The 16,659-nt window shown below is 39.0% G+C and overlaps 1 protein-coding gene across 1 annotated transcript in view; it reads right to left on the bottom strand.

The window, feature by feature from the left end:
• LOC121491391 (ectonucleotide pyrophosphatase/phosphodiesterase family member 3) overlaps positions 1-16,659 on the bottom strand; it is an 84,983-nt gene that overhangs the window by 41,433 nt on the left and 26,891 nt on the right. The window contains exons 12-14 of the mRNA XM_041756284.1: positions 8,560-8,668; positions 6,530-6,658; positions 5,844-5,875 (exon numbers count right to left, since the gene is read on the bottom strand). Coding sequence (XP_041612218.1) covers positions 5,844-5,875; positions 6,530-6,658; positions 8,560-8,668 — 270 coding nt within the window. The remainder of the gene's footprint in view (positions 1-5,843; positions 5,876-6,529; positions 6,659-8,559; positions 8,669-16,659) is intronic.

Raw genomic sequence — 16,659 nt, 5'->3', positions numbered from 1 at the left:
AAGAATTAATAAGATAGATAAACCATTAGCCAACCTTATTAAAAAGAAGAGAGAGAAGACTCAAATTAATAAAATCATGAAGGAGAAAGGAGAGATCACTACCAACACCAAGGAAATACAAACGATTTTAAAAACATATTATGAACAGCTGTACGCCAATAAATTAGGAAATCTAGAAGAAATGGACGCATTCCTGGAAAGCCACAAACTACCAAAACTGGAGCAGGAAGAAATAGAAAACCTGAACAGGCCAATAACAGGGAGGAAATTGAAGCAGTCATCAAAAACCTCCCAAGACACAAGAGTCCTGGGCCAGATGGCTTCCCAGGGGAATTCTATCAAACATTTAAAGAAGAAACCATACCTATCCTACTAAAGCTGTTCAGAAAGATAGAAAGAGATGGAGTACTTCCAAATTCGTTCTATGAGGCCAGCATCACCTTAATTCCAAAACCAGACAAAGACCCCACCAAGAAGTAGAATTACAGACCAATATCCCTGATGAACATGGATGCAAAAATTCTCAACAAGATACTAGCCAATAGGATCCAACATCATAGGATCCCTCGGTGGCGCAGCGGTTTGGCGCCTGCCTTTGGCTGAGGGCGCGATCCTGGAGACCCAGGATGAAATCCCACGTCGGGCTCCCGGGGCATGGAGCCTGCTTCTCCTTCTGCCTGTGTCTCTGCCTCTCTCTCTATGTGACTATCATAAATAAATAAAAATTAAAACAAACAAAAAAAAAAGGATCCAACATCATATTAAGAAAATTATTCACCATGACCAAGTAGGATTTATCCCCGGAACACAAGGCTGGTTCAACACTCGTAAAACAATCATTGTGATTCACCATATCAGCAAGAGAAAAACCAAGAACCATATGATCCTCTCATTAGATGCAGAGAAAGCATTTGACAAAATACAGCATCCATTCCTAATCAAAACACTTCAGAGTGTTGGGATAGAGGGAACTTTCCTCGACATCTTAAAAGCCATCTATGGAAAGCCCACAGCAAATATCATTCTCAATGGGGAAGCACTGGGAGCCTTTCCCATAAGATCAGGAACAAGACAGGGATGTCCACTCTCACCACTGCTGTTCAACATAGTTCTGGAAGTCCTCGCCTCAGCAATCAGACAACAAAAAGACATTAAAGGCATTCAAATTGGCAAAGAAGAAGTCAAACTCTCCCTCTTCGCCGATGACATGATACTCTACATAGAAAACCCAAAAGCCTCCACCCCAAGATTGCTAGAACTCATACAGCAATTTGGTAGCGTGGCAGGATACAAAGCCAATGCCCAGAAGTCAGTGGCATTTCTATACACTAACAATGAGACTGAAGAAAGAGAAATTAAGGAGTCAATCCCATTTACAATTGCACCCAAAAGCATAAGATACCTAGGAATAAACCTAACCAAAGAGGTAAAAGATCTATACCCTAAAAACTATAGAACACTTCTGAAAGAAATTGAGGAAGACACAAAGAGATGGAAAAATATTCCATGCTCATGGATTGCCAGAATTATTATTGTAAAAATGTCAATGTTACCCAGGGCAATGTACACATTTAATGCAATCCCTATCAAAATACCATGGACTTTCTTCAGAGATTTAGAACAAATTATTTTAAGATTTGTGTGGAATCAGAAAAGACCCCGAATAGCCAGGGGAATTTTAAAAAAGAAAACCATAGCTGGGGGCATCACAATGCCAGATTTCAGGTTGTACTGCAAAGCTGTGGTCATCTAGACAGTGTTGTCCTGGCACAAAAACAGACACATAGATCAATGGAACAGAATAGAGAACCCAGAAGTGGACCCTGAAATGTATGGTCATCTAATATTCAATAAAGAAGGAAAGACTATCCATTGGAAGAAAGACAGTCTCTTCAATAAATGGTGCTGGGAAAATTGGACATCCACATGCAGAAGAATGAAACTGGACCACTCTCTTTCACCATACACAAAGATAAACTCAAAATGGATGAGAGATATAAATGTGAGACAAGAGTCCATCAAAATCATAGAAGAGGGATCCCTGGGTGGCGCAGAGGTTTGGCGCCTGCCTTTGGCCCAGGGCGTGATCCTGGAGACCCGGGATCGAATCCCACGTCGGGCTCCCGGTGCATGGAGCTTGCTTCTCCCTCTGCCTGTGTCTCTGCCTCTCTCTCTCTCTCTCTCTCTCTCTCTCTCTCTCTCTGTGACTATCATAAATAAATAAATAAAAATTAAAATCATGGAAGAGAACACAGGCAACACCCTTTTTGAACTCGGCCACAGTAACTTCTTGCAAGATACATCCACAAAGGCAAAAGAAACAAAAGCAAAAATGAACTATTGGGACTTACTTCATCAAGATAAGAAGCTTTTGCACAGCAAAGGATACAGTCAAAAAAACTAAAAGACAACCTACAGAAATGGGAGAAGATATTTGCAAATGACATATCAGATAAAGGGCTAGTTTCCAAAATCTATAAAGAACTTATTAAGCTCAACACCAAAGAAACAAACAATCCAATCATGAAATGGGCAAAAGACATGAAGAGAAATCTCACAGAGGAAGACATGGACATGGCCAACAGGCACATGAGAAAATGCTCTGCATCACTTGCCATCAGGGAAATACAAATCAAAACCACAATGAGATACCACCTCACACCAGTGAGAATGGGGAAAATTAACCAGGCAGGAAACAACAAATGTTGGAGAGGATGCGGAGAAAAGGGAACCCTCTTACACTGTTGGTGGGAATGTGAACTGGTGCAGCCACTCTGGAAAACTGTGTGGAGGTTCCTCAAAGAGTTAAAAATAGACCTGCCCTACGACCCAGCAATTGCACTGTTGGGGATTTACCCCAAAGATTCAGATGCAATGAAACGTCGGGACACCTGCACCCCGATGTTTCTAGCAGCAATGGCTACAATAGCCAAACTGTGGAAGGAGCCTCGGTGTCCATCGAAAGATGAATGGATAAAGAAGATGTGGTTTATGTATACAATGGAATATTACTCAGCCATTAGAAATGACAAATACCCACCATTTGCTTCAACGTGGATGGAACTGGATGGAGGGTATTATGCTGAGTGAAATAAGTCAATCGGAGAAGGACAAACAGTGTATGTTCTCATTCATTTGGGGAATATAAATAATAGTGAAAGGGAATATAAAGGAAGGGAAAAGAAATGTTGGGAAATATCAGGAAGGGAGACAGAACGTAAAGACTGCTAACTCTGGGAAAGAAACTAGGGGTGGTGGAAGGGGAGGAGGGCGGGTGTTGGAGGGGAATGGGTGACGGGCACTGAGGTGGACACTGGATGGTATGAGCACTGGGTGTTTTTCTGTATGTTGGTAAATTGAACACCAATAAAAATTAATTTAAAAAAAGAAAAATAAATAAAAAATAAAATAAAATAAATGTTTTCCTGGGTACATATCTTCAACCACCATAAACCCCCCCTCCTCTTTTGACAGACAGTAGATATGTCTAGATTTTGAGTGGCAATTACAAATCTTGAATTTAAATTATGTATGAAAAGTATATTAACACATTAGTAAATATCAGCAAAAATTTTTTTAATCAGTTTAATTGCACCAAAATCCTTTTACCATGGATTCAATTAACCCTTGAAATAACCTACATATGCTTATTTGTCCAATCAAGTCAAAAGCTCTTGAGACCTAGTACAGGCTCCTTATTTGTCAAAAAAATCATGGATCTCTTACAAACTGGAGTGACATGTTATTTCTTTAATAATTACTATGGTAACTTGATGACATATCTTTAAACTGTGTAAAAATACAACTCACAGTCATCTAAAAAGAAAGTGAGGAAATGAGAGCTAGAGGTACAAAGGGACTTTTTCTCCCTTATGACCTTTCTAAGAAAAAAATACAAAGAAGAATCTGGGAAAATTAAATTTTTTCCTACTTCCTCATTCTTATTTTAAGTCTCAATAATCTCCTATGTTAAGGCTGTCACTACTATTTTGTGCTCAATTTGTATAAGAAAAAAAGGCACAATGAAATTGAAAAAAATGTAAAAAGATGTATGGACAATAGAGCAACGATAGTTATAGAATATAAAGAGGAAGAGAAATTATTTCTTCCACAGATATGTTGGGCAGGTTTCTTCTTGCCTATTTTGGTATCTTTACCAGTCTTCTTCTTTTTCTTTTTAATTCATCATGATTTCCTTCAGAAGCCAATATTTTTGCGATATCCAGACAAAGACATGACAGCAGCTATGGGATATGTGGCCTCCTCAAAGATACAAGGGAGCAGAATGTGTCCTTGAGGACCAGAGGTCACGTGATAGTCACACTTTCCTAGTCGGTGTGTAGCCAGAGCAAATCCAGAGGAAACTGCTGCCAACTTCTGTAGAAGTATGGGGTTATACTCTGCATTTGAGGATTGAGGCTGAGGACCCTAAAGCTGGGAAAATTTGGGGTCATTTTATCTAAGAACACAGATGCTGTTGTCTGACATATAGCCAGAATGAGTCACCTGTTCGTGTTTGGTTATGTTTGTCCAATATAAGCTCAATACAGGCCCATGGAACAGCATTACTGGTTCATACTGTACTACCACATGAAATATTTCCTGGGAATAGTGGACTACCATAATAGATTTCCAAAGCGAGTGGTATCCAATCCCCTCCACCACCGGAATTGTTGGAGATCAGCTCTATGGCTCATGAGGTGATGGGGAAAAAGAACAAAAACTTGTGGTTTTAGAGAATCCACACATTGAAAATTCTGAAGCGCCCATCCAGTTAGCATGAACACATTGCCTATACACCCTTCACCAGCAGGGGGTGAGAATGTCTACCATGAGTACTCAAGATCATAATATCAGAAGCTTTAAGAGAGAAAAAAAAGGGGAAAAAAAGGAGTGATAAAGAATTGATGCTCTATCCCAGTTTACAGTAACATTCCTTACCCTGTGTTCTCTCACCTTCGATCATTCATATTTTATCATAACATTTTTTTTTAATTTTTTTATTTATTTATGATAGTCACAGAGAGAGAGAGAGAGAGGCAGAGACACAGGCGGAGGGAGAAGCAGGCTCCATGCACCGGGAGCCTGATGTGGGATTCGATCCCGGGTCTCCAGGATCGCGCCCTGGGCCAAAGGCAGGCGCCAAACCGCTGCGCCACCCAGGGATCCCATAACATTTTTTTACTATATTGCATGCCACCTATACATAAACCGCCCCCATCTTAAGCAATGATAAACTCATGAATTCCATATAATAGGTAATGTACTTGTGAATATACCTTAAATACAGAATTATTAAAACTACACATAACAACATATCCAGTTTCTCTAGGAGTATTGAACTCCACTTTGAAACACCCAGATATCTTTCAGCTACTTATATGAAATTGGCTCTGCTCCTTTACTCACAACCTGAAGCATGGGAACCAACCAAAAGCAGCTCCCTTAGAGGGTAAAGAGATGATTTTTCCGACCTGTACAAAAAGATCTGTGAGTTCATGATTCACGTTTTCTTGCATGATATTAAGTCATGCAAAACATGTAACAGGTGATGCTGCCTGAAGCTCCTTGGCATGGCCCTTTAGCATGGGACTTCAGCCCACTCTGAAAACCAGAGCCAGTGCCATTTTCCACCCAAACTAATCTTCTGCAGGTGGCAACTGCAAATGGAAACACCTAAGACAAAAGCAACTAATATGCACCTATGTAATGTCAACAGAGGGCTGCAAAAATAATTTACAAGTGGCTTGGGCTCAGAATCACAGAATATGAATTTATTTCAACCCAGATTTTAAGGACATTATATTAACTTACATATATGTATTAGGAGACTGTATACTTACACTGAGGTTCCTAACAATTTCTTCAGAATTAACTGTTTCAAAAGGAAAATAATAAATCACATTGAAATTGTGTACAACTCAGGTTGAATTTGACATAAAAATTTATTAATGATGATAATCTGGTAAGATTAAATAGGAAATTATTTTAAGCAAATTATTTTAGAATTTAAGAATATATTTTAACCTATAAGTAGAATACATCCTAACCTAACAATCAATAGACTATATCGAGTTTTACTAATATTAACATTTTAATTCAATTAATTGATGTTTTAATATAACTAGGATTTATTAATGTAAGTAGACTATATTTCATTATGCATTTGTCATATATCTAATGATATGGATAAGCAGAATATATTTTAACCTAAATTATTAAGTAATTTACCAACTGAGTATGTTAATAGTTTATTAATATTAGCATTGTATTTATTAATTAATAATTTATCAATATTAATGTGATTGCCTAGAATAGAAATTCAAGCTAACAATATTCAATATTACCATAGACTTTATAGACTAACTATATTTAAACTAGGAAGGGGATTTCTCATTTGCTTCTGTGTAGTTCTCCCAAAAAGTCAGAAGAGGAGACTGGCAATCCCTACATCCAACAGAATCAGGAAGCAGGGTTATTCACTTTTGATTTTACCTTTTTTTTTTCAGACAGATGTCTTCATACTTACAACTATAAAAGTCATGAGGTATATTACGAGCCCTGATACGAGGGGCAGGCCCTTCATACATGTAGAAGTTTATTCGAGTAAAATAATCAGTCATATATTCCCTCTTGTCACAGTAAGTCTGATCCATTCCTGAATTTAATAAAAAATAATCCATTAGATAAAGAAGATGTGGTTTATGTATACAATGGAATATTACTCAGCCATTAGAAATGACAAATACCCGCCATTTGCTTCAACATGGATGGAACTGGAGGGTATTATGCTGAGTGAAATAAGTCAGTCAGAGAAGGACAAACATTATATGGTCTCATTAATTTGGGGAATATAAATAATAGTGAAAGGGAATAGAAGGGAAGGGATAAGAAATGGGTAGGAAATATCAGAAAGGGAGACAGAACATGAGAGACTCCTATCTCTGGGAAACGAACTAGGGGTTGTGGAAAGGAAGGAGGGCGGGGAGTGGGGGTGACGGGGTGGCAGGCACTCAGGGGGGCACTTGACGGGATGAGCACTGGGTGTTATTCTGTATGTTGGGAAATTGAACACCAATAAAAAATAAATTTATTATAAAAAAATTAAAATAAAAAATAAATTTATTATTTAAAATAAATAAATAAAGGCAGAAGCCACCCAGATGCCTCAAATAATAATAATAATAATCCATTGAATATGTATATAAATAATAACAATCAATTGCCTTGGGTCATGTCAAATCAGAGATATTTTATGTTACAAATCTAAACCAAGGTTCACTGGGCACCTGTACAATTTATCCTATTTCATTCTAAATGGCAGACCTTGAAAATCCTGGCAGTGGTTGAGAGGGGTCACATTTATATGAGAAGAATAAATAATTATAACAGATTATTTGTTCAACATAAATCAACTAATTTCAAAGAAGAAAATCCCCTATAGAAAGCTAATTATATCTTAAGTATATTATTTAAATTTATATAAGCAGCATGTGCTTTAAAAAAGATTTGGTAGCTAAACCTTTACTATTTAAAGATTCTTCAGACTACATTTAAATTTTTATTTTCATATTTTTTCATATTTATTCATACATTTTATGTTTTATAATTTCTTTTAAACAAAGTAAGACATTAAAATGGTTCTCTTTGGGCAGCTCAGGTGGCTCAGCGGTTTAGCGCCGCCTTTAGCCCAGGGCCTGAACCTGGAGACCTGGGATTGAGTCCCACATCAGGCTCCTGCATGAAGCCTGCTCCTCCCTCTGCCTTTGTCTCTGCCTCTCTCTCTCTCTCTCTCTGTCTCTAATAAACAAATTTTTAAAAAATTTTTAGTTATAAATTTTTTATTGGTATTCAATTTGCCAACATACAGAATAACACCCAGTGCTCATCCTGTCAAGTGTCCCCCTCAGTGCCCGTCACCCATTCACACCCATCCCCCACCCTCCTCCCCTTCCACCACGCCTAGTTCATTTCCCAGAGTTAGGAGTCTTTATGTTCTGTCTTCCTTTCTGATATTTTAATTTTAAAATAATAGGACATGTTAAGACATTTTAGAAATATTTTAAGTAAATTACTCTGTTTCTCGTTTTCTTGATGTCCTAAAATACGAACAAAAGTTCTGCAGACATAGTTCTTTTCCTCCTCTCGTCCATGCCTGGTTCCTTCATAGCCTTTGGAGCTTAGCTTGACTAACCTTCCACCCCATCTGGAAGAGGCCCATTTCTGCTTCATGTACTTCCAAACACACCATATCTAGTAAAGTACTTGACATTGCATAGGCACTCAAAAAATATTGAACAACAACCCCATCATATCCCTGTTAAGTACTATTAATATCCTTTTTACTGAAAAGAATAGAGATGGATTTGCAGAATGAATGTAGAATAAATTGTTTTAGTACTCTATTCATCACAGCCTACCAACAAACCTTGCTCTTTGCTTATTCTAGGTCTTCTGAAAGGTCTGAAGTACAGACTTTAAAATATCACTCTTTTTGCACACTCCTTGAAGTGATAAGATATAATCAATGATAAAATATGTTTAAGAAGAAAAGTATACCATGGTCAGCCAAAAGGATTATATTGACACAGTTGTGTAAGTTCCGCTGTTTGAGGCCTTCCATCAACATTCCAAAAGCTTTATCTACCAACTGTAAGGCTTGAATTACCTAAGGGAGAAAAACAATGGAGTTAAGATTGTCTTCATGATTTAAATTTTAATTAATTAAATCACTAAGGAAGGCAAAAACAAATACATTTCCTTCTCTAAAATTTCTGGAATTTGAAGTAGGACATCAGAGCCCAGCATCTGTGCTACCATATTTACCAAAAACTTAAACCATATTTTCAAAGGGAGACAAACTACTGGCCAATAAATGTCTGAAAAAAACATTCAACCTCAACAATGTTATTCAGCTGCAAAGGCTTTCATGGTAATTCCCAGTGTTAGACAGGGGTATTCACAGGCACTTCTATAGAAGTCTGCATGGTTACAGACCACATGACAATGCCTAACCAGGAATTTAAAAGGGGCATACCCTATGACCTAACAGCTAACTTCTGAGAATTTGTCCTCATAAACATTCATAGTACAAATGGAGATTTATACCTAAGGCTATTCATGAATTAATAATTTCAATACAAGTAAACATCAATATACTTACCTACTGTAGTGAACATTTTATAAAGTATTTTAAAGAACCATGGCATGGGGGACTGCTCACAATACAATGTCAAACATAAAGATTAAAACCCATGTATGTACCCATACTTATCTTGTCCTGGTTACATTTTTTCCAAGATTTTATTTATTTATTCATTTAAGAGAGAGAGAGAGAGACACAAAGGGAGAGTGAGGGGGATAAGCAGACTTCTCGCTGAGCGGGAAACCGGGTGCAGGGCTTGATCCCAAAACCCTGGGATCATGAACTGAGTCAAAGGCAGATACTTAATCAACTCAGCCACCAGGTGGTGCCCTCATTTTCAAATATACTTAGCATTTCTCAGTAAACACACAGGCACAGAAAACGAAAAGGAAATATATCAAGGTACTATTAACAGTGGTTATCTCTGTAGATAAACCATTAGCCAGCCTTATTAAAAAGAAGAGAGAGAAGACTCAAATTAATAAAATCATGAAGGAGAAAGGAGAGATCACTACCAACACCAAGGAAATACAAACGATTTTAAAATCATATTATGCGCAGCTATACACCAATAAATTAAGCAATCTAGAAGAAATGGACGCATTCCTGGAAAGCCACAAACTACCAAAACTGGATCAGGAAGAAATAGAAAACCTGAACAGGCCAATAACCAGGGAGGAAATTGAAGCAGTCATCAAAAACCTCCCAAGACACAAGAGTCCTGGGCCAGATGGCTTCCCAGGGGAATTCTATCAAACGTTTAAAGAAGAAACCATACCTATCCTACTAAAGCTGTTTGGAAAGATAGAAAGAGATGGAGTACTTCCAAATTCGTTCTATGAGGCCAGCATCACCTTAATTCCGAAACCAGACAAAGACCCCACCAAGAAGGAGAATTACAGACCAATATCCCTGATGAAGATGGATGCAAAAATTCTCAACAAGATACTAGTCAATAGGATCCAACATCATATTAAGAAAATTATTCACCATGACCAAGTAGGATTTATCCCCAGGACACAAGGCTGGTTCAACACTCGTAAAACAATCAATGTGATTCATCATATCAGCAAAAGAAAAACCAAGAACCATATGATCCTCTCATTAGATGCAGAGAAAGCATTTGACAAAATACAGCATCCATTCCTGATCAAAACACTTCAGAGTGTTGGGATAGAGGGAACTTTCCTCGACATCTTAAAAGCCATCTACAAGAGACTCATATTACACAGAAGGACACCTACAACCTGAAAATAAAATGAAAAGCCCACAGCAAATATCATTCTCAATGGGGAAGCACTGGGAGCCTTTCCCCTAAGATCAGGAACAAGACAGGGATGTCCACTCTCACCACTGCTGTTCAACATAGTTCTGGAAGTCCTAGCCTCAGCAATCAGACAACAGAAAGACATTAAAGGCATTCAAATTGGCAAAGAAGAAGTCAAACTCTCCCTCTTCGCCGATGACATGATACTCTACATAGAAAACCCAAAGACTCCACCCCAAGATTGCTAGAACTCATACAGCAATTTGGTAGCGTGGCAGGATACAAAGCCAATGCCCAGAAGTCAGTGGCATTTCTATACACTAACAATGATACTGAAGAAAGAGAAATTAAGGAGTCAGTCCCATTTACAATTGCACCCAAAAGCCTAAGATACCTAGGAATAAACCTAACCAAAGAGTAAAGGATCTATACCCTAAAAACTATAGAACACTTCTGAAAGAAATTGAGGAAGACACAAAGAGATGGAAAAATATTCCATGCTCATGGATTGCCAGAATTATTATTGTAAAAATGTCAATGTTACCCAGGGCAATGTACACGTTTAATGCAATCCCTATCAAAATACCATGGACTTTCTTCAGAGAGTTAGAACAAATTATTTTAAGATTTGTGTGGAATCAGAAAAGACCCCGAATAGCCAGGGGAATTTTAAAAAAGAAAACCATAGCTGGGGGCATCACAATGCCAGATTTCAGGTTGTACTACAAAGCTGTGGTCATCCAGACAGTGTGGTCCTGGCACAAAAACAGACACACAGATCAATGGAACAGAATAGAGAACCCAGAAGTGGACCCTGAAATGTATGGTCAACTAATATTCGATAAAGGAGGAAAGACTATCCGTTGGAAGAAAGACAGTCTCTTCAATAAATGGTGCTGGGAAAATTAGACATCCACATGCAGAAGAATGAAACTGGACCACTACCTTTCACCATACACAAGGATAAACTCAAAATGGATGAGAGATTAAAATGTGAGACAAGATTCCATCAAAATCCTTGAGGAGAACACAGGCAACACCCTTTTTGAACTCGGCCACAGTAACTTCTTGCAAGATACATCCACAAAGGCAAAAGAAACAAAAGCAAAAATGAACTATTGGGACTTACTTCATCAAGATAAGAAGCTTTTGCACAGCAAAGGATACAGTCAACAAAACTGAAAGACTGAAACAGTCTCCATTCCTACAGAATGGGAGAAGATATTTGCAAATGACATATCAGATAAAGGGCTAGTTTCCAAGATCTATAAAGAACTTCTTAAACTCAACAGCAAAGAAACAAACAATCCAATCATGAAATGGGCAAAAGACATGAAGAGAAATCTCACAAAGGAAGACATGGACATGGCCAACATGCACGTGAGAAAATGCTCTGCATCACTTGCCATCAGGGAAATACAAATCAAAACCACAATGAGATACCACCTCACACCAGTGAGAATGGGGAAAATTAACAAGGCAGGAAACCACAAATGTTGGAGAGGATGCGGAGAAAGGGGAACCCTCCTGCTCTGTTGGTGGAAATGTGAACTGGTGCAGCCACTCTGGAAAACTGTGTGGAGGTTCCTCAAAGAGTTAAAAATAGTTCTGCCCTATGACCCAGCAATTGCACTGTTGGGGATTTACCCCAAAGATTCAGATGCAATGAAACACTGGGACACCTGCACCCCGATGTTTCTATCAGCAATGTCCACAATAGCCAAACTGTGGAAGGAGCTTCGGTGTCCATCGAAAGATGAATGGATAAAGAAGATGTGGTCTATGTATACAATGGAATATTACTCAGCAATTAGAAACGACAAATACCCACCATTTGCTTCAACGTGGTTGGAACTGAAGGGTATTATGCTGAGTGAAGTAAGTCAATCGGAGAAGGACAATCATTATATGTTGTCAATCATTTGGGGTATATAAATAATAGTGAAAGGGAATAGAAGGGAAGAGAGAAGAAATGTGTGGGAAATATCAGAAAGGGAGACAGAACATAAAGACTCCTAACTCTGGGAAACTAACAAGGGGTGGTGGAAAGAGATGGGCAGGGGGTGGGGGTGACTGGGTGACAAGCACTGAGCGGGGCACTTGATGGGATGAGCACTGGGTGTTATTCTATATGTTGGCAAATTGAACGCCAATAAAAAATAAATTTATTAAAAAAATAGTGGTTATCTCTGAATAGTGAATTAGGGTCTTTTTCTATGTTATTGTTTACATTCCTTTGTGTTTAAAATGTTCTACATTTTATCGCCATAGTGCATTGAACTAACAAGGTTTAAGTGAATAAATTTTCATTTTTCTCAGCATATAGGAAAAATAATAGCCATGGATTGGGGAAAAATGTGTAATCTCTTGTAGTACTATCACATAATGATCGATTTTTTTTTTTGAGAAAGAATTTTTCAAGCCAATTACTGTCAAGAGCTTTAGTACTTATCTCATGAAACTGTCATGGCAAACATGCATGGATGGTGTTATTTCCACCATTTGGAATTTCCAGTGGAAAGACCAGGAAATTTGAGGTTTAGAGAAGTTAAGTAACATGTTTATGGTCCCACAGTTAATAAGGGACAGAGCAGGACTTGAATTCAAACCAGCTCTAGCAGCTGCTAAATCCAGCAACTACGAGTTGCTTTCCTGACTCCCATTATTTTTTCAAGATTTTGTTTATTTAAGACAAAGAGAGAGCAGGTGGGAGGGGCAGAGGAAGAAGGACAAGCAGACTCCTTGCTGAGCAGGAAGCCTGATGCAGGGCTTCTTCCCAGAACCCCAGGATCCGTGACATGAGCCAAAGGCAGATGCCCAATCGACTGAGTCACACAGGCTCCCCTCTTGACTCCCATTTTTAAGGTGACCATGCTCTCTGGTTTGTGAGCATGAGTCACAGTTCCCACCTGTTATGCCATCATTGCGTTCTCTTTCACAGTCACCCTACTCATTCCTCCCAACTACAGTAAGAGCCCACCATCCTGTCTTCTCCCAGCACCCTGACATCTGCCACCATTGGACTCTCCACAGATTAAAATCATCTGTGCATGTATCTGCCTCCCGAGGAAAGCAGGGCTCCTGCAGGGAAGGGACCCTGCCACCTAACTCATCACATGCTTCTCAAGCATACAGTCTTTCACACAGGATCCACTCAACAGATGGCACATTTTACTGAATGTCAAGTGACTAGATGCCAGCCCCCTACTCTAGCCCAGACAAAGAAAAGAAACAAGAAACCCCAGTGACAGGCAACGAGTGAGCAGTTTTTTGAGTGGTAAGATAATAAACAGGAATAGAAATGTTTGCAGCTGTGAGGCAAACCAAGTTTGGGTAGAAACCCTTGCTTCTTTCACGTGGAATTGTGATCATTCACTTTCACAGTGGATATTGAGGAACCAGTAAAATCATTTCCAGTACAATGAGTTACATGGTAAGATCCTCAATACGCAACTGTTTTTTCAGATCCAGAAGTTCCTTTTTGTAAAATGAAATTCAAGGTTGTAGAGGATCCTGCTAGTAGAAAGCTCCGTGTAGCATTAACATTGCTTTTCAAAAATGAAAAAAAAACCATGGCTTTTCAATGGGTACCACACTCTTCCCATGTATTGAACCTCCACATGCTTCCCCAAAAGTGGAAGCCCTCAGTGCTCTAGAGTCACTCCATCATGTACATGAGCATCATCAACAATTTAATCTGTACTTAATTTCAATTTTCTTTTCCAACTTGAATTTTTCTTTTCAACTTTTCATTCTAAGATGTCGTCCTCTGTTTTTCAAAAATGAATTAACAGCTGAATCTTGTTCAAATTAGACCAATAGCTAAAGTTACTCAGGACCAGTCAGAACACTCTGTGCCTAATTCAACTTCAATACAAGAATACAAATTGTATTTGTTCAATACAAATTGGAACAAATTTGGTATCAAGAAATTGCTCGTTTCACCAGACTTTAAATATCTCTCCAATCACCTTCCCTATTTTCATAAAGCCTTCCCCACCTATACCAGGCCACAATCAGCTTCCCATTTTTTTAAATTTTTTATTTATTTATGATAGTCACACAGAGAGAGAGAGGCAGAGACACAGGCAGAGGGAGAAGCAGACTCCATGCACCGGGAGCCCGACGTGGGATTCGATCCTGGGTCTCCAGGATCGCGCCCTGGGCCAAAGGCAGGCGCTAAACCGCTGCGCCACCCAGGGATCCCCAGCTTCCCATTTAAACACTGTTTAAGCTATCACATTTTTAAGGTTTCTTAAAATAAAAACTCATAATACATTAATTCAGATTTCATTTATTTGCCCCTTCAACATGGTTTCTGGGTAACAGCCTCATATTCTTCACCCTTAGAAATGCCTACCACAAGGTTAGGCCCACCAGAAACTGTTCAAAGTAGACCTTAAAGAGATAGCAGAGCAGGAGCTAAAAATTGAGAAGTTACTAAGCTTTCAACAGCATGAGTCAGCAAACAAACTAAAATAACCTTTTTGCTTTCAAATTATGTCATATTAACTCTGAAATAAAGTATGTGGTTAAGGGATCCCTGGGTGGCGCAGCGGTTTGGCGCCTGTCTTTGGCCCAGGGCGCGATCCTGGAGACCCGGGATCGAATCCCACATCGGGCTCCCGGTGCATGGAGCCTGCTTCTCCCTCTGCCTGTGTCTCTGCCTCTCTCTCTCTCTCTCTGTGACTATCATAAAAAAAAAAAAAAAAAAAAGTATGTGGTTAAAAACAGTAACAGGCTTCTAGTTTCTCCATGCATTTTGCCTCTTCTGAAGTTTTAAATATGGCGTGGTCTTAATCTTCATTTCCATGCACCATGTACACGCTGCCAAGCTGCCCAATCTTCATCTCCTCTGAGCTATAAATCCATGTTCAATTACCTTCTGGGCATCTTCATTTGAATATTACAAGCACCTTATCCACAACATGCTCTTTCTCTCCAAAATTTGTCACCTCACTGATGTAAATAAATGAAAACTGCTGCAACAGCTCATGATAGAAACCAGACAATTGTCCTTGATCCCCCACTTCATCACCCAACTTCTACCAAGCCATACCAACTCTATCTCCCAAACGAATCTCAAATGCATCTCGTTTCCATGATAGTTGCCACTACCCTAGTCCAAGACACAATGATCTCTTTTTGGGAATGTTGCAAAAGCTAACTCATCTCACCTTCCCCCATTTCCTCTAACCCATTCCTCTCATACAGTTAAATGTATCCTTAAATACAGGCATGTCTGATCATGTCACTTCCCCGATTAAAATGCCTCAGTGCTTCCATTACACATTACATGGCCAACAAGGACCTGCATAATTTGGTGCCTGTCTCCTCCTCTAGGCTTCCTCCTAGCCCCTGTCTCTGGGCCACAGTGCTCCAGATGTGGGTGGGAGATTATCCCCACACAGCAATTCCAGCAATACCTAGCACAGAGGAGCACACAAGAAGGATTAACTGTTATTATTATTCTTACCATTATTATGCAGTCCATTGATCTAACCATCAGTCCATTGGCCTATCCATTTGTTCATTTGCCTATCCATTTGTTCATTCCTCTACCTCACTGAGCTCCTTCCTCAACCAGATCATTTGTGAACTTTCTTCCTTTTTGTTATTCAGAGAACTTTCTAACCAGCCCCAGTCCCCTCTCTGCCACAGACTAGATTAGAACCTCCTCAATCACCTCTCAGGGCAGCCTGATTTTTTTCTTTTGTGGCACCTTTCAAACTATACTTAAAATTTATTAGGGGTCCAAACTAGAGCACTGAATAGAAGAAAAAGATATAGTGCCTAATATTAAGTCAGCAGTAGGAGTTGGGTAAATGCAGATTATAGTGTTCCCTCTCCAACAATTAATCATATCAAGTATGGATAACAATTAAAATAGAAGGGTGTCTGGGTGACTCAGTTGATTGAGCATCCAGCTCTTGATTTTGGTTCAGGTCATGATCTCAGGATCATGAGATCAAGCCCCATGTCAGGCTCCCCACTCAACAGGGGTAGTGTCTGCTTGAGATTCTCTCTCCCTCCCTCTGTCTGTCTCTCTCTCAAAAAAATTAAAATAGAAAAGAAGTGAATTTATGGCAGATAGTTATTATGACACTCACCCTTGAAATAGCCTGATTAAGTGTTAAACTCTGGGATCTAGACAAGAGCGGTATTGGAATGTGAAGGATGAAAGGCTTAAAAGTGGTAGGGAGCAGGCCTTGTATAAGGAATTTTTTGGCTTAATGAGAAAAAAATA

This window comes from Vulpes lagopus, chromosome 1 (assembly GCF_018345385.1).
Source record: "Vulpes lagopus strain Blue_001 chromosome 1, ASM1834538v1, whole genome shotgun sequence".
Classification (NCBI taxonomy): Eukaryota; Metazoa; Chordata; class Mammalia; order Carnivora; family Canidae; genus Vulpes; species Vulpes lagopus.
This window is presented reverse-complemented; position numbering and strand designations above follow the sequence as displayed.